This window comes from Neovison vison, chromosome 9 (genome assembly GCF_020171115.1).
Source record: "Neovison vison isolate M4711 chromosome 9, ASM_NN_V1, whole genome shotgun sequence".
In the NCBI taxonomy this organism is placed as follows: Eukaryota; Metazoa; Chordata; class Mammalia; order Carnivora; family Mustelidae; genus Neogale; species Neogale vison.
The window spans coordinates 20,304,388-20,322,965 of record NC_058099.1 but is presented as its reverse complement, the minus strand read 5'-3'; the positions used below and the strand labels follow the sequence as shown (position 1 = coordinate 20,322,965).

At 39.8% G+C, this 18,578-nt stretch overlaps 1 protein-coding gene across 1 annotated transcript; it reads right to left on the bottom strand.

Annotated features, from left to right (window-relative positions):
- Window positions 1-5,406: 5,406 nt before the first annotated feature.
- On the bottom strand, window positions 5,407-18,355 carry ZFP37 (ZFP37 zinc finger protein). The gene is made up of 4 exons (XM_044265110.1): window positions 18,208-18,355; window positions 12,744-12,870; window positions 12,100-12,234; window positions 5,407-8,082 (listed from the first exon to the last, which is right to left on the bottom strand). The coding sequence occupies exons 1-4, from the start codon at window positions 18,337-18,339 to the stop codon at window positions 6,539-6,541; spliced, it is 1,938 nt and encodes a 645-aa protein (XP_044121045.1). The 5' UTR covers window positions 18,340-18,355; the 3' UTR covers window positions 5,407-6,538.
- Between the last annotated feature and the right edge of the window lie 223 nt (window positions 18,356-18,578).

Here is an 18,578-nt window from a genome sequence, read left to right as displayed (position 1 = left end):
ACAGAGTGGCAATTCATTAGAAAAGGATAATCTTTTCTTTGGAAAATGGTGTTAATTGCATATCTCAATGCAAAAATATGTACTTCAATTTTAATTCAAATATATTAAAATTAACTAAATAGGACTCTTAAATGTAGGAGCTAAAACTAAAAAAATCTCTAGAAGAAAATAAAGGGGAAAAAATCTTTATGACTTTAATTTAGGCAAAGATTTCTTGAACACAAAAAGCACAAACCATAAAAGGAAAAATTGATAAACTGGACTTATCAAAATGAAAAGCTTTCCTCCTCTGAAGAGACTGCTTCGAAATCGAAAAGACAAGCCACAGATAGGAAGAAAGCGTTTGCAAAATATATCTGATAGAACTTATTATCACTCCATAATAAAAAGACTAATGATTTGATTTTTTAAAATGAGCACAAGATTTGGAAACTTCACCAACGTAGGTAAACAAATTGTCAATAAGCACACATAAAGATGCTCAGCATCATTAGATTTTAGGGAAATGCAAATTAAAATCACAGAGTAACACTACTACACACCTCCTAAAATGGCCACTTTTTTTTTTTAACTGAGGGACGTTTTACAAAAAGCCTCAGATAGTGTATGCCTTTGCTAATCTCTTTTTTTAAAAAGTTTTATTTGTTTGTTTATATATTTATTTAGAGAGTGCACAGATGAGGTGGGGGAAGGGCAGAGGGAGAGAATCCCAAGCAGATTTTGGAGCCCAGGGTGGGGCTAGATCTCATGACCCGGAGACCATGACCTGAGCCAAAATCAAGAGTTGGTCACTCAACTGACCAAGCCACCCAGGCACCTCTGTCGTAACTAATTTTTCTGCCTAGCTCTCCTGAGCTACCTAGAGAAGGATGTGAAAATCTCCAATTATGATTGTGGGATTGCTGATACCTCTTTTTCAGTTTCTGCTTCTTGCATTTTGGAGCTCTGTTCTAGGTGCATAAGTGTTCATGAATGTTATGTCTACTTGAGGAATTAATCTTTAAATTTTTAAATTGACTCTCTTTGACACTGTTATTGAGAAGTCTGTTTTGTCTGCTATTAATACATCAATTCACACTTTTTTGCTTACTATTTGTATGATATACCATTTCAATCCATTTAATTTTAACTTATCTTTTTTTTTAAAGGTTTTATTTACTTATTTGACAGACATCACAAGTAGGCAGAGAGGCAGGCAGAGAGAGAGGAAGAAGCAGGCTCCCCGCCGAGCAGAGAGCCTGATGTGGGGCTCGATCCCAGAACCCTGGGACACGACCCAAGCCGAAGGCAGAGGCTTTAACCCACTGAGCCACCCAAGTGCCCCTAAAGTCTAGATCTTAAAATTGTATCTTGCTTTTTTTTTTAAGATTTTATTTATTTATTTGACAGAGAGGAAGATCACAAGTAGGCAGAGAGGCAGACAGAGAGAGAGGGGGAAGCAGGCTCCCTGCTGAGCAGAGAGCCCGATGCAGGGCTCGATCCCAGCAACCTGAGATCATGACCCGAGCCAAAGGCAGAGGCTCAACCCACAGCCACCCAGGTGGCCCTGGATCTTGCTTTTTTATCCCATTATTAAAATCTCTGCCTTTCATTGGACAGTTTAGTCCACTAATTTTTAAAGTAATTATTGCTAAGATTGGATTTAGGTCCACCATCTTATTATTTGTATTGCTTGTCTTCTTTGATTTTCTTCTTCTGTATTTCCCTTCCTATTTCCATTATTAATTTAAAAATGCTTTTTAGAGGTTCATAAATTTATCTGTTATATTTTTGCCTATATCTCTTTGCTTTACTGTTCAGTGGTTTCTCTAAGGATTGCTCTATCATCTTTGACTTTCATAGTCCCCTTGAAGTTGATATTGTACCAAATCACATACAATTTAGAAACCTTTCTACATTTTAGGTCTTCCCCCATTCTTCATGCTAGTACTGTTACATGTAATGCATCTCAATAACTTATAATCCACATAAGACAATGTTGTAAGTTTTGTTTCAAACAGTCCTAAGGGGGTGCCTAGGAGGCTTAGTCAGTTAGGCATCTGCCTTCAGCTAAGGTCATGATTCCAGGGTCCTGGGATGGAGCCCCACATCAAGCTCCCTGCTCATGGAGATCCTGCTTCTCCCTCTCCCTCTGCTGCTCTCCCTCCCTGTGTGCTTTCACTCTGCCAGATAAATAAATAAAATCTTTTAAAAATCCCAAGTATTATAAAGAAACGAAGATGTTAAAATAGTCTTATATTTGCTTATATATTTACCATTTCTGATGCTCTTCAGTGCTTCCTGAAGAACTGAGTTTCCATTTGGTGTCATTTTTTTTTTCAACCTGAAAAACATATGGTCTTCTGCAGATAAATTCTCTTAATTCTTTTAACTAAGATATCATTATTTCACCTTCATTTTTGAAAGCTATTTTTGTTGGATACAGAATTTAAGGCTGATGGGTTTCATTTTGTTTTTCCATACCACTTGAAGGATACTGATCTACTGTCTTCTGGCCACCACAGTTTCTGATGTTGTCACCAATCATTAGAATTGTTTTTATCACATGTAATGTGTTGTTTTTTCCCCTGGCTTTCCAGATTTTATTTTTATCCTTAGGCTCTAGCCCCTTGTCTAGGAAGTTTTCTTCACACTTAATTTGCTTAGAGTTCACTGATATTCTCAAATCAGTATATTTATATCATTTATCAAATTGGGGGAAATTTCAGCCATTATATCTTCAATATTTTGTGTATCCCATTCTTTCCTTTCTCTCCCTTTGGGACTTCAGCTACACATATTCAAATATTTTGTTATTGTCCCACAGGTCACTGAGATTCTTTTCCTATCTTTTTTATCATTTTCCCCTCACTTTAAATCTTTTCTACTGAGCTGCTTCAAGTTCAATGATTCTTTACCCTGTCATTTTCCTGCTGGTAAACTTATCCAGGGAATTTTAAATTTCAGACATTGTGTTTTTAAGTTCTAGAATTTTCTTTTGTTTTTTCTTCATTGTTTCTCTTTGTTTAGTTCTTCTTGTTTTAAAAATCCTTATTCACTGTGAGTATATCTTTATTTAATTAAGCACCATAATTATATTAATATCTTCATATGCTCATTCCAACTTCTGGGTTGGTTGTCTCTTTTCTTGAAATGGGGTCACAATTTCTTAATTCTTTGGCTGTCAAATAAGTTTTTCTTATATTCTCCATATCATGAATGATAAATTGTGGAGAGTTTGGATTCTGTTATATTTCTCTGAAGAGTATTAATACTTTTGTTTTATCAAGTAATTAGCAGGGTTGAGCTCAAACTTCAGACTAAATCTGTGGGGCAACAGCAAAAATAAAAGCTCAGTTCTCTTGTCTTTAAGGGAAGCATTAGGAGTCTGTGCCAAATATGCATGGTTCAGGAGTAAGTCAGAGATTTGGGCAGAATTTATTCACAGAATTTGGATTACCCCTCTGTGAGTCTCTCTTCTCTGGGATTCTCCTCTTACCTTTCAAGTGGCTCTGGTTGCCCTGAAGTCAGTCATGTGGTTTCTTATCTCAAAAAGACTTCCCCGTTTTCTATCAAATTACCCAACCCTCTGCCATACCAACTTCAGCATGTCCTCAGGCTAAAAGCTGTGATCTAACCTCCTACATTCCCTTCTCCCAAATTTCAACACATTCCCATAATCTGCTTTTGTTCACTCTCCAGTACCTCATGACCCAGAGACCAGGTTGTGTGTGTGTGTGATTTTGTCCAGAGTTTATAACTGTTTTCTGTGGGAGGATCAGGATTAGTAGGACTCTACTTGGCCTTACCCCAGTAATGAAAATTCATTACAACAAAATAAAGTTAATTCAGGAAAATAGAAAAATTATTTGGAAAACACTAAGCTCACTCTTAAACCGACAATGCCGAATGAATCACTGTCCACATAATGATGGTGATATGCACTTTCCAACATATGTATATGTGTATATAAACATTATCTTCATATTAAAGAAATATCTCAGAAACATTTTTAAATACTTTTTAAATTTACTTCAATAATGATTTAAATCAGTGTTTCTCAAAGTGTTCCCCAGACCAGCAGCACCAGCATCTCTGGCAAGTTACTAAAAATGCAAAATCTCAGCCACCTCCGCCCTCCCTAACCTACTAAATCTGAAACTCTACAGGTGGGGCCTATTTCTAAAGTCTGTGTTTTAACAAACTCTCTGGGCAATTTTGATACATCTTATCATTGATTTAGACTCACCTCTGTATGTCTATTTTCTTTATCCCTCACCTCCAGTAATTTTTAGACATCACTCCCCCATTTATTGATGCTAACTTTTAATTCCTTCCTTACTCTATAGGATGGCTTTCAGAATTCATTTCTACTATTCAGGCATACTTTCCCAGGTATGGGGTACTATTATGGATTCTCCAAGAAGTGTGGGAAATTTAACATGGCCATAACATGCAACTGTTTTATCCTTCTAAAAAGTGCAGATTTCCACAGCTCTGGACAGTGAGGATTCATTCTGTGTATAGTACCAGACTTCCACCTGGTTATAAGTTACTGATGGAAAATGGCTTTCACATTGCATTTTCCTTCTGTGGGAGTAAATAAGTTACTTGAAAATGAGGTTCTAACATCCATGTGTTTATTTTTTAATGCACGTGTGCACACATGAATGCACACACACACACACACACACACAATTTCATTCTCAATACTTACATCTGTTAATTCTCTGACATGAGGAAATTGGGAAGGCAGGAACTTGGTATGGAAAGTATTTGCAAAAATGGCACTTAATCACGTATTTGTTGAGGGTCCATCATTATGCTAGACTAGTATCCAGGTGAAATATTTATTGAGCAGAATTGATCACTAGAAAAGCCTTGCTTATTGACCCATATGTTTATTCTGAAGAACAAATGAGGTAATGTAGTGAATGTACTGTGAAAATGTAAAAGGAGACATGCATGCCAAATATTACCTTATATAACAAAACCATTTTTGTCCTTATGTCACTGTTTTTAGTGTAACAATTCAAAAACAATTCAGTTGTATTTTTTTATCCATGACTTATGAGGTTAAAAAGTAATAATAGTAAATAGGTATGCAGTAGAAAATAGTTCTCATCTGGAAACCCAAATTGATTCACAGTACGTTTTGGAATACATGCTTAGGAGTGACTCTGAGGCCAAGTTTAGGTTCACTCAGAAAAAAGTGCAGTGATCCATTAACAATGTCTGCTATTGAACAAGAACAGGACACAGTGGCATTTGTTGCAACACATTTGAAATCCCAGATTGAGAGGTTTATATATAAGTACTCTGAATAAGTGATAAAAAGGAGTGACTTCAGAAAATCACTTTCATTCACCTGCAATCACAACATATCTTTCAAAAAAATGTGGCATATAGAAGAAACACAGTGCTAAATTACAATTGCAATTCATTATTTTAATAAAAAGATGAGTGTTGGATAGGAAAAGTCTTTGTGAATTCAATACCAAGTTTAGTAGCATATCCTCAGATTCATCACCCTTCATAACAGGCATAGACACTTCATCAAACACCACCACGGAGTGAGCTCAGTGAAAATATTAATCAGTGTTGATGTATGCATATTAAAAAGATTTTAATTGTGAAAATAACCCATGTACATTATTTAAAAATTCCAACAGTATATAATAAAAAGGAGGTCTCCTTCCCATCCTAGCCCCCACTCCTGTACTCTTTTGTTCATGACAACCACTATCAAGTTTCTTCTATATTTTTTCAAACCAAGTCTATTCACATACAAATATATGTATACATACATATGTACAAACATACATAGACAGAGAGGGGACAGATAAACACCCCTTTTGTACATAATTGGGAACATACTATACACGCAGTTCAGCAACCTGCTTTTTTCACTTAACAATACACTGGTGCTGGTAGAGAATGATGTCCCTATTCTCAGTGGCTTTTATTTTTTTCTTAATTTTGTGTTACTATTTTTTACATAAATAACTTTTAGAAAGTTTCCAGCTGATGTAGAAGCTAACAAGACATTTAAAAAGGGTTAGGTGATAATATCAAAGATGAGGCTCATACCAGTGGCCAGACACACTTATACATGGAAATTAACAGATATGCAAATTCAGTTCTCATATATGGAGCTTAAGTACATCCACTCAAGCAACTTAGGAATTGTCAGCATATGTAATTTGTTTCTCTATTGCTCTGATTATTCAGCTAATTAATGATTTTTAAAGCTTTATATTTGGGTCTGAATATATAAATAATTAATGATTATCTTTAAAACAATGTTTTTTATAAAAGGTTAGTATCATCCATTGCTTCTACATAAGATTCACTTTCAAATTCTCTCGTGTAATTAGGTGTGACTTCTTATTAAATGCTTTCTAACATCCTTAAAATTCAGAATCCTACTCAAGTTAAATAAAACCTTTAGTTTGAATTAAAAGATTTCCCACATTGATTTTACTCATGAGATTTTCTTCTGAATGAGTTTTCACGTGTTTGGTGAGGGATGCATTTCGTTTGATTTCCCACATTTATTTCACTCATGAGATTTTTCTTCTGAATGAGTTTTCACATGTTTGGTAAGGGATGCATTTTGTTTGAAAGCTTTTCCACATTCATTACATTCATAGGGTTTCTCTCCAGTGTGGGATCTCTGATGTATAACAAGCTGTGACTTCACATTGAAAGCCTTTCCACAGTCATTACATTCAAAAGGTTTCTCTCCAGTATGAGTTCTCTGATGTACAATGAGGTGCGACTTTTGGCTAAAAGCTTTCCCACATTCATTACATTCAAAGGGTTTCTCCCCAGTATGAACTCTCTGATGTTGAGTAAGGCCTTCAATCTGTTTGAAGGCCTTCCCACATTGATTACATTCAAAAGGACTTTCACCTGTATGAGTTCTCATGTGGTAAGTAAGAGAAGAGCTATGTCCAAATGCTTTTCCACATTCATTGCATTTATAGGGCTTCTCCTTAGTATGAGTTCTTTGATGTATAATGAGGTGTGACTTCTTGCTGAAAGCTTTCCCACATTCATTACATTCAAAGGGTTTCTCGCCTGTATGAATTCTCATATGTTTAGTAAGAGATGAGCTATACTTAAAAGCCTTTCCACATTCATTACATTCATATGGTATTTCACCCGTATGAGTTCTCACATGCTCAGTAAGAGATGAGTTATATCTAAAGGATTTTCCACATTCCTTACATTCATAGGGCTTCTCACCTGTATGAGATCTCACATGTTGAATAAGGTTTGAGCTGTGTCTAAAGGTTTTCCCACATTCAGTACATTTATAGGGTTTTTCCCCAGTATGAACTCTCAGATGGTCAGTGAGGGCATGTTTATGACTGTGGGCTTTGCCACACTGAATACATTCATACGGTTTTTCTCCAGTGTGAGTTCTTTGATGTACAACGAGGTGTGACTTTTGGCTAAAGGCTATCCCACATTCATTACATTCATATGGTTTCTCTCCAGTATGAATTCTCTGATGGTCAATGAGTCCTTGTTTATGGCTGAGAACCTTCCCACATTGATTACATTCGTAGGGTTTTGCTTTAGCTTGAGTTTTGTCACACTTAGTAGGAGATGAGCTATGGCTGGATGATTTCTCATGTTTCTCTCCAGTTTGAATTTTGTCCCGTTTAGTATCGGATAAGCTATGATGAGCTAATTTCTCATGTTTCTTGCCAGTTTGAGTTTTGTCATGCTTATCAGATAAGCTATGGTTGGGTAATTTTTGTTTCTTTCCAGCTTGATTTTTGTCTTTCTTTGTATCAGGTAAGCAATGGCTGAATGATTTCTTGGGCTCTTTAGCTACATTAAGTTTCTTTTTTGCATAGTTTCTTATATGACCAGGTAAATCTGAATTCTGTTTCAAACTCTTTCCATGTGAATCAAATTTAAGCCTTTTTTTTGAAGGAACATGTTTTGTACTCACACTTTTTTCCCCCAGTGAACTACATTCATGGCCTTTCTTCTTAGTCAGACCTTTTCTCTTGAATGCAACTTCCTTACAGAGTTTGTTTTGAGATTCCTGGTGGTTCTCTAGCTGGTCATTACCTTGCTGGACATCTAAAATGGAATTCAATAAGACATTCTTGTGAATCTTTGTCCTCTCATATACTGGAATATAACTTATAAAAGAAAAGCCGTATTGTGGGGCTGCATCTTTACTCAAGCCTAGTATCCCAAAGTGAGTGAAATATCAAGTGCAAATGGCCCTAACTTCTTGGACTTGACGGGAAAGTGTTGTAGGAAAAACAAGAAAAGTTAATTGACAATAGTAATTAGATAAAACTTTGCCTGATCATAAATATGACCTTGCAGCATGGGACTGGGTGGGGGTGGAATAAACACAAAGAACAGTCACTAGGTAACAGATGAAGTTAAAAGAGCTTGTGATTGTAGTTGATATTTTTTGAGGTTTCTCCTCAGCCCAAGCATCCCAGCTTTGATAACAGCCAGTCCATCCATAGTATTTGGCTCCCACAGCCTTACTATATTAATTCAATTCTCCATGGTCACCATCGGAGACACACCTGGCTCAAACCATGGTGTACACTAAGAGTCTTCCTCCTCTTATGGAAGTATGGAGCATACCTTTGTTTCTGCCAGCTCACTCTACGAATTACCAATTATCAATTTTTAAAAATAATTTTTATTTATTTATTTGATACAGAAAGAGAGCTCACAAGTAGGCAGAGAGGCAGGCAGAGAGAGAGGGAGAAGCAGGCTCCCTGCCGAGCAGACAGCCTGATGTGGGGCTCGATCCCAGGACCCTGAGGCCGAAGGCAGAGGCTTAGCCCACTGGGCCACACAGGCACCCCACTAATTATCAATTTTAAACTGATTCCCAACTTTAAATGATTGCTCACATCCTTCCCTCCATACATTATACAATGACATATTTTAAGATATCTTCCCAGTGTGTGTCTTCCTTCTCTGAGACCACCACACCCACACTGACATATGGCAGCAACCATGTGTGAACCATATGATCCACCCCTGGTTGAAAACAATTGACTGGTTGGTGGTAAACAAAGAGCTCTACCTAGACCCATAATATTCTCTCTCCTAAGAATTTAGAACTGAAATTCAAAGACTTCTTTTAGCTAGGTATGGATACTACATGTGTAAAAATCTAAAAACTTAAAGAGTTGAGATTACCATTTTGAGGTGACTTTTTTCAGTTATTTGTATGGAAAAGCAGAAAAAATCTTTAGGGTGGGAATTAAACAGACACGAGAAAAGCCGATATGAGTCTCCAAGAAAGAGAGAGAGAGAGAAATTGAATAGCTTCCTGGGTCATAAAGGAACATTACATGAAAGTGAAAACTGGGATCAAACAGAAAAGGGTTATGGTATTTCAACATAGCCAGGAAATACCATTCCTTTCATCAAGAACTCTTAAGAGATTAGTTCCTGTGGAGTAGAAGATCAATTTTTGTAAGTACAGATATATAGTATAGATAGAGTAGGAAGAAGTAGACTTGCCAGCTGCTTTTCCATTTAGGAAATTTTAAGTGATGCAAGCATTTTGGGGGAAAGACTATAACAAGAGCATGACAAAGGCGGCATCTTCCAATGCCCAAGGATGCTGGAAAAAATAGAGGCAAATCTCTTTCTAGGAAGAAAGGGACCAAAACTCAAACCTTTCCCCTTGAGGTGCAACATTGTAAGAACCCCTTATAATCATGGAGATTGACCAACATGAAAATATATAAAGCACTGTGAGAGACATTTACCGTGGGGGGTGGAGAGGATACTGAACTAGTGAAATGGTATAATAATAAGGTAATACTAGGAGAGTTGGGTCTGACAGAGCATGGGGTTAAGGCTGTAAGCTTTTCCTGAATCTGAGACAACAACTAAAACGTGAATTTTAAGCTAAAATGACTGTAACTTCAGAAACTGATATGTATTGCTCACTAGACTCAGCAAATCATTGGAGGGAATAGAATAGCCTTTCTTTGAAGAAACTCCAAGTACTAACTAAGAACCTGAACCAAGAAGAAAGTTACTGCAGCAATGACAAAGATCTATTAGATGACTACCAGGACTATTTTTTAGTTGTAACACCAAGTATTGGAGAGAAAAGTGAACATAGCCAAAATTGGAGCCACTAATGGGTGAATCAAAACTCCACGAGGTCTCTTCATATGTCATTTGAAGGACTAGTCCCTCTGGTTTCGGGAAACTCATAGAGTCCCAGAACATTCAGAGGACACTTGGACACTTAAATATATATTATAAACATTCTGCTTTTGGGGGTACTATTGTGATATAAATAATAATTGAATATTTTAATATCTGGTGGCAACATCCAAGATCAATTGTTTAAAAAAAATGGATCTGACAAATCGGCTTAAGAATTGGAGCAATTCAGGTATGAGATAATATACACCTGATTTGAGTGATGTCTGAGAACTGAAGAAAACAACCCAGGAACTGAGGAGAGAACAGTAAAAGAGAAGGCAGAGATTCACAGGAATTCTGAGGTAGACAGGCCTCAAATCAAAGCAGACTCTGATAAAAATAGGGAAGGTGAAAGGAAGCTCTAATTTACAAAGAAAGACAGGAAGACAAAGCTTTCCATTTCTGATACTGTAAGACTGGGCTTTCCTGTAAGCAGGTAAAATATGAGTGCAACATGAAGAAACTGGACGTTTATCTGGACAAGATCAATTTACCTTAAAACTCATCAGGATACGATAAACATCTTGATTCTTTTGAGGGAAATACAATAGGAAAAAAAAAAAGGAACACAGAGTAGAAGACAAAACCTTAGAAACACTTCAGCAAAGTGAGAAAGAAGAGAATCTGGTGAAATAAATGTAAAGAAGCACTTAGAAGAGAAGGCCAGATTCAAGTGGTAGAATTCAAGCCAGGTAGGCAAGAATTTCATGCTGACTGAAACTACCAAAATATGCACTGAAAGGTAAGCAGTGGTTACTATAAAGCCAGAAATTCACATATAGGCATGAATTCTGTGGGATTTGACTGCACAGGTTAATGAGCAAATGGAAATAATGATGCACTATGGGGTTAGAGCATTTCACAGTGAAAAGGAGGGACATGGAAAGTAATTAAAGGCAGGGGAGAATCATGCCAAGAGATTTGGTAAGAGGATGGATCTAAGAAGGTTTGAACACACAAGGAGAGAAACGTGATACCATGGAGTCCCAGAGTTTGAGTGATGAAGGGAAAACACTGAGGATATTGGGGGAAAAGAATAAAATAAAAAACAACTCTGCTTTAAATAAGGTAAGCAGTAATGGGATTCTGAGAACTGTTCCTTCTGGAAGCTGAGTGATGGACAGCATGGATGAGGAAAGACAATTAATAAGGAAGGGTCTGTTAGGCATCTCAGGGGCTGGTACCAGAGGTTCAGAGCTCTGGTTTTCCCCTTTTTTCCTACCACAATACAATGGTGTGGCAGACTGTATTACTGTTCCCTGTGGATAGACTATACCTCCCAGACCCATTGTCCCTTGAGTCCTCCCTCTGGAAGGATTATACGTTCCTACCCTGCTGAACTTAACAGAAGCCAGGTGATCTGCTCTAACCAATTAACCAATGAAATGTGAACAGAAAGGGATTATGGACCACCTCCAATCAGCAGTGTAAAGAGTGGTTCTACTCATTCTTCTTTCCTTTTCCCATGAGACCAGAATTTGCCAAATAGGGACCACTCTTTCAGTATAGGGCCAAAGGATTATGTGGGATAAGGCTACAGAGTGAACAAGAAACAAATCTTTCTTGTTGGAAGCCACTAAGATTTAGGGGTCATTCCTTAATAGAGCATAACTTAGCCTAAGCTAACCGATACAAGCTGTATAAGCTAACTCCCATGAGTAGCACCGGCTTACAACTAAAATGAACCTCAGCCTCACACATGAAGTGGTTTGTAGATGGAAGAGAGATTAGCATCTACCTTTGTACTTTGAACTCTTCGTCCCCAAGAAATTCTCGTATTTTTCAACTGCCACTCCCAGTTAAGAAAAAAGAGTATGGGATCTTGAAGAAGATTTTAAAAATAAATTATTCATTGAAGAATTCCAAAGGATCACCAAAAAACTAGAAACTTACTTCCATTGGTTCCTGTTTGCTTGGGTCTTGCTATTTCACTGGGACCACCTTGTCTGGGTCTTTTGCCCTTCCCCAACCATGGCTCTTCTCCTTTTTCCAACTTGGAGATCATGTCTGGTTTGGGAGCTTGAAACCCTGCTCATAAGAAATGACAAAAATTGAGTGTTAGGAAAACAAACATCCCAGAAATCAAGCCCTAATATCTGGACTTCAGAACCCTGAGAGGATAAAGAAGGAAAAAAAAAAAAATATATATATATATATATATACATATATATATATGTATATATATATGGCTTCTAAGAGGAGAGATGAGAGAGGAGAGGAAAGAGAGGGAAGGGAGGGATGGAAGGGTAGGAAGGGAAGAAAGGGAGGGAAGGAGGAACGGAGCAGGAAGGAAAGAAGGGAGGAAGGGAGGGAGGGAGGGAGAGAATATATGGCTTCTGAAATTTCACAATGTGATTGCTCATGTACCCCATCTAAGTAGACCTTCCATTTTGGAGACAGGGGCACAAATATCCTGCCTCATACCCAAAGGGATTAAAACTCCTCAATTCATAATAACCAAGGCCAAACTTATCAAGAACTTTAGAGAGAAGGTACTAGAGTGGACACATTTTGAATTATGAAAGAATTGTCCTTACCCATTGAGGCAAGGTTGCTGTAGTTCTCCAGCATCACATCCTTATACAGGTCCCTCTGAGCAGGATCTAGTCGCTCCCATTCCTTCTGGGTAAAGGCCATAGTCACATCTTTGAATGTTACGGATCCCTGTAATAGCAATATTCCTATTCAGTCTAATGTTATCCACATTAATGGGTGATTTGCATGAGATAATAATGATTTGCTCTTACCTCAACCATTCAGTGTTGATCATGCTATTATATAGGATACTAATTCTTCACCCACATCTGCATTTTTTTTTTTTTTGAGAAACAAAGATCATATTAAGAACTGTCCCTGTTAAGGACTGAATATCTGTATCCCCAAAATTCATATGTTGAAACCCTACCCTCCAATGTCATGGCATTAGGAGATAGGGCCTGTGGGAAGTAATTAGAATTAGATAAGCATGCCAGTGGAGTCTCTGTGAATGGGATTAATACCCTTATAAGAGTCATAAGACTGCTTGCTTTCTCTCTGTTCTCTCTGCCAGGTGAGGATACAACAAAAAGTCTGCAGCCTGGCAGAAGGTCTCACCAGATCCCAACCATGCTGGCACCCTGATCTTGGGACTTCGAGCCTTCAGAATTGTCAGAAATAATTTTCTCCTGTTTATAAGCTACCCAGTCAATAGTACTTTGTTGTAGCGGCCCCCAAATGACAGTTCCATTGGCAAATTTGTTTATTTAAGAGGATAAAAAAATTATATAATTATCAGAGAGAAAGAAAATTACCAAAAACAAAAGAATTAGTCTTTATCTTTTCTTCTATAACCAAAGACTACGGACTAGAGTTCTGAGGCAGAATCAAGACCCTTGATTTTTATAACCAGTCAAAAGATCATTCATGTTTGGAACCAAAAATAACATATTTTAGGCATGTAAGGATGCAGAAAGTCTATCGCCTTTGTGCTTTATAAATAAAGAGAAGGGGGAAAAAAAGAAATAAAGAAAAGGACAGGGACACAGAAGAGGAGGAGGAGGAGAAAAGCAATGATTTTTTTTTTTAAAGGAAAAGTGCATTAGAATAAAGATTTCAATATTGGGAAAGATGAAATATACAAGAAAGAATGATGAATAATAAAACCTGTCAAATGTCTAGTTATATCCAAGTAACTTGATAATGTTCTTGTACAACTGTTACAAAAGTATCCTTAAAATCAAGAGGTGTGATGTAAGAAAAATAAGCAGGACTACAACTGGTAGGGGCAGGGGATGAGAGAGAAATTAAAGCATGTTAAAGATTCTCTTCTTTTTAAAAAAAAAAAAAAGATTTTTATTTATTTATTTGACAGAGAGAGATCACAAGTAGGCAGAGAGAAAGAGAGAGAAGGAAGCAGGCTCCCTGCCAAGCAGAGAGCCTGATGCGGGACCTGATCCCAGGACCCTGAGATCACAACCTGGGCTGAAGGCAGAGGCTTAAGCCACTGAGCCACCCAGGCGCCCTAAAGATTCTCTTCTTATTAGGCAGGTGAGAGGAGGATGACCCAGGTACTGGAGAATTTTGCCACCAAGAAATACACATTCAAACATATTTATCTCACATTGAAAAATGACCCCCCACCTCCATAAGCCACCAATCAATTAGCTGCCATATGTCAACAATCTGTAACCTCTACAGACCTCCAGTCATTGATTTCTAATAAGCTCTTATTGATTGCCACTGGCCTCCCAATCACTGGCGTTAATTCCAAATGACTGATTCCAACAAACTTGCCGATCACTGACAGCAACAGATTTCCCCCAATCACTCCCCAAACATTCCAATCACATATTCCCAGGGGTCCTTCAAATACTGATACCCATGGAACACAGTCTATCTCTGATATGACCCCAAACCCCTATCCTACCAATCCCCAATCACTGACACCAACAGAACTCCACCAACAGTGGCCTTTACAGAAACCCTAATCACTGCACTATGCCTTCAACCTCTTCGGCCATTGTCTTCACCTGCTCACTTTACCTGAAATCTACCCGTCTCCTGAGAACACTGCTCCCTTACAAGGTTCCCTAGCAGAGGTTGTTTGTTGCGGCCCAACCATGACTCCTGTACCTCAGGGATTGAAGATGAGGTAAATGATGACTTTCAACCATTTTTCATACATCTTTCAAAATCCCTATCATGTTTAGAATATCACGAGATTTTATGGGGCACCTGGGTGGCTCAGTAGGTTAAAGTCTCTGCCTTTGGCTCAGGTCATGATCCCAGGGTCCTGGGAGAGCCCTGCATTGGGCTCTCTGCTCCATGGGGAGCCTGCTTCCTCCTCTCTCTGCCTGCTACTATGCCTACTTGTGATCTCTGTCTGTCAAATAAATAAATAAAATCTTAAAAAAAAAAAAAGAATATCACGAGATTTTAAACCATTAATCCTCTGGTTCAATGATTCACTAGGCAAACCCACAGGACTCAGCATATAGTTGTACCCATAGCTATGATTTAGTACAGCAAAGGAACACACCAAAACCAGCTAAGGAGGGATGCCTGGTGGCTCAGTGGGTTAAGCTGCTGCCTTCAGCTCAGGTCATGATCCCAGCTCCTGGGATCGAATCCCGCATCGGGCTCCTTGCTTGGTGGGGAACCTGCTTCTCTCTCCGCCTCTGCCTGCCACTCTGCCTGCTTGTATACTCTCTCTCTCTTTCTATCTCTCTCTGACAAATGAATAAAAAAAATCTTTAAAGAAAAAGAAAACGGCTAAGGAAATGGTGGGTGGGGTAAAGTCTACAGAAACCAGACACAAGTATCTGAGTCACACAGGACATACTTGATTCCTCCAGACGTAAGTTGTGAGAACATGCGTGAAATGTTTCCCAAGGAAGGACAGTGGCACTCATAGGAACCCCCTAAGATCTTAGATTTCCAGAAGGAAGTCAGGAGCTCGGCATAAACCATATTGTTGACCTAGTTTAGGCACAGTGAGACACTTTTATCATTTCTGGAAATGATGGGATGCCTTCTGAAGTCTAAGCTCTCAGACATCAACCAAAGGTCAACCTTGCAAGCAGGCTTCCCTAAGGATGGTCTTTGGGGCCACTTAGGTCAACCTTTGTGCATAGCCATTCTTCCTTGTTCACTGAAAACTTGACTACCACGTTCCTCTTCATTCCAGCTCCGGCACTCTCGCTACATCAATGTAGAGGAGACATTCCACAGCCTGGCCTTTCTCTTTCCTGACTCCAAAAGATTTTCTCACTCCCAGACTCAGCCACCTGCTCATCAGCCATCCATTCCTAAACCTTGCCACATACCATGGCAGCCCAACTTTACTGAAAACATTCTATCCCCAACTATTGTTTCCCATGCTGCCAGCCTACGTCCTCTACTACTTCCACGCCAATAATTCTCCAAAAGCATTCAGACCCCATGAGCCATTGATCCTAACCACTTTTCCACAATCTTCCATCACCACATGGCCTTACTTTTCTTCTCTCTTCTCTTGCCTAGATTCTTTGTTCTAACACCATATGCACTCCATGGAAAACAGCTTTAACTTCCTTGCCCGTTTTCTTCTCCACTGTACTTACCTAGCAAAGCCTCGAACTTAATCAAACTCAACTCTCTTCTTAATCTCTGCCTGCAACCTTGCAGCTGAACATTCCAAGAGAGAAAAATCAAACAACTGAGTTGCCTGGATCCACTTCAGGTTTATAACACGTATCGCAAATGGGTATCCAATACTGAGAGTTTCCTGTTCCTCTTTCCAAGATGGTTATTCCAAACATTCTCCTCTTTCTCTCTGAAATATCCAGCATGTGCTACTTTCCCATTCTCAGCTGACAGATTCACTTTCAAATATACTTTCAAAAAGAAAGTGTAAATGGACAAGCACTACTTTGCCTTCTTACCACCAATTCCACAAATCTGTTTTCCAAAACCCCTATCATTGTCTCTTTTCTATTAAAATGGAGGAAGTGTCCCTTCTCTTGCCTAAAGCCAGTTTCTCCACTTATGCTCTAGATCCCAAACCCCAACAGCCTTCTCAAGGAATTCACCCTCTACAATTAACCTCTTTTCTCTTTTTTACCACTTATTTTTCCCTTTCTACTCAATCATTCCTACTGACATACAAAGTTGCTTTAATGTCAATTCATCTAGTGAAAACCATTTCTTAATCTTATGTCCCATGTAATGTCAGTGTGTTTGCTCCCTTTACCAGCAAAATTCTTGGTGTGGTCTACACCTGCTGTCTCTACTTCATTACCTCCATTCTTTCAACTTATTCCCCCAGGATTTTATCCCTATCACTCCACTGAAAAAGCTCTAATCAATCAAAATAACCATTGAGCTACATCTCACCAAACTCAAACCTTTGCAGTCACGTGTCTGGGACTCACAAGAGCATATGACACAATGGTGACAACACAACTCCCACTGTCTTGAAAAGTTTTCTTCTTTACACTTCTTTGACACCACATTTGCATTTTTCATCCTATCTCAGTGGCTACTACTCCTCATTCTCCTTCCCCTCCAGCCCCCTCCTCTACCAAACCTCTAAATGTCTGAGATCTGTCCTTGGTCCCACTTTTCTTCTCTAGCTGCCTTCCCTTCCTTAGTGATCTCATCCAATCTCGTGGCTTTAAATACTATCTCTACGCTGAACCCTTTCACATATGGATTCTCTAGCCCAAATCTCTCCTAAGTTCTACATTCATACATTTAACAACTACTCATTCTCTGCTTGGACATGTAATGGGCATCTTGACTTGGCCAAAACAGAACCACGGTCATCCAACTCTGGCTCCCATTTATATCCACCAAAACTGGTTGTCTCCAACACAACTCTTTCCCAGAAAAGGGAAACCCCTTTATCCAGTGCCTCAAGCCAAAAGTCAAGATGTAAGTCTTGATTCTTCTCTACCCCCATGTCTCATATCAACTCGTCAGTAAATCTTACTGGCTCATCTCCAGATGTATTCTGGATCTGATTTTTCATTTCCCTGCATTTCCCTATCCTAAACCATCATCATCTCTTAACTACTGTGATAAGCTCCTAATGGACCGTCCTGCACCTCTGCACACACACAGGGACAATCCAGTCTCTAACTACCACAGGCACCAAAGTCGCTTGGCTCCCACAGATCACAAGCTGCCACACACCTCCCCAGTCTCTGACAAACCACAAAGCCCCTATTTCCGATCCCCAGAGCCTTCCAGACTCTGGCCTTTTCGTGAGTGCCGCAGACTCCCCGCATCCCTGTCACCGCAGATCTCCCCGAACACGGATTAACCATAACATGTAGCACCCGCGGACCCCGCAGGGCCCCCATCACTGCCCCACAAAACCCGCCAGAGCGCAGACAACCCCTCCTCCGCCAGAAGGCCCTCCAGAATCGCCTCCAATTCCCAAATCGCTCCTCTCAGAGACTACAGTCACCCTCCAACCACCGACCCCCCCATGAGACCCCCTCCGACCACCAGGCCGCCCCGCCCCGCCATCGCGCTCACCGTGGCGTTGCCCGCCGGCTCGGACACAGCCATCTCCGCAGGACACACGGCCCCTTCGGCTTTCCCTGCGCTCTTCCTCCGGCCCACGCTCTCCCGCTTTGTGAGGATCCGCTCGCAGGTGGAGGCCGACATGGCGGCGGCTGGAAGGGCGGCCTCAGCGCGTCCCGCGGCTGCCATGGCGGCACCCCTGGGTATCGCGGCCGGGCGCGGCCATCTTGACCGAGGCTCCGCGGTACAGCGGGGGTCCGCGCTCCCAGCCGGCCCGCAGGCAGGTGGCCGGTAGAGGGGGACGGGCGGGGGACTCGGTGGAGGGTCCTGAGGGATGAGCTGCGAGCCGGCAGAAAGCGTGCTCAGTTCCTCACTGCACCGTG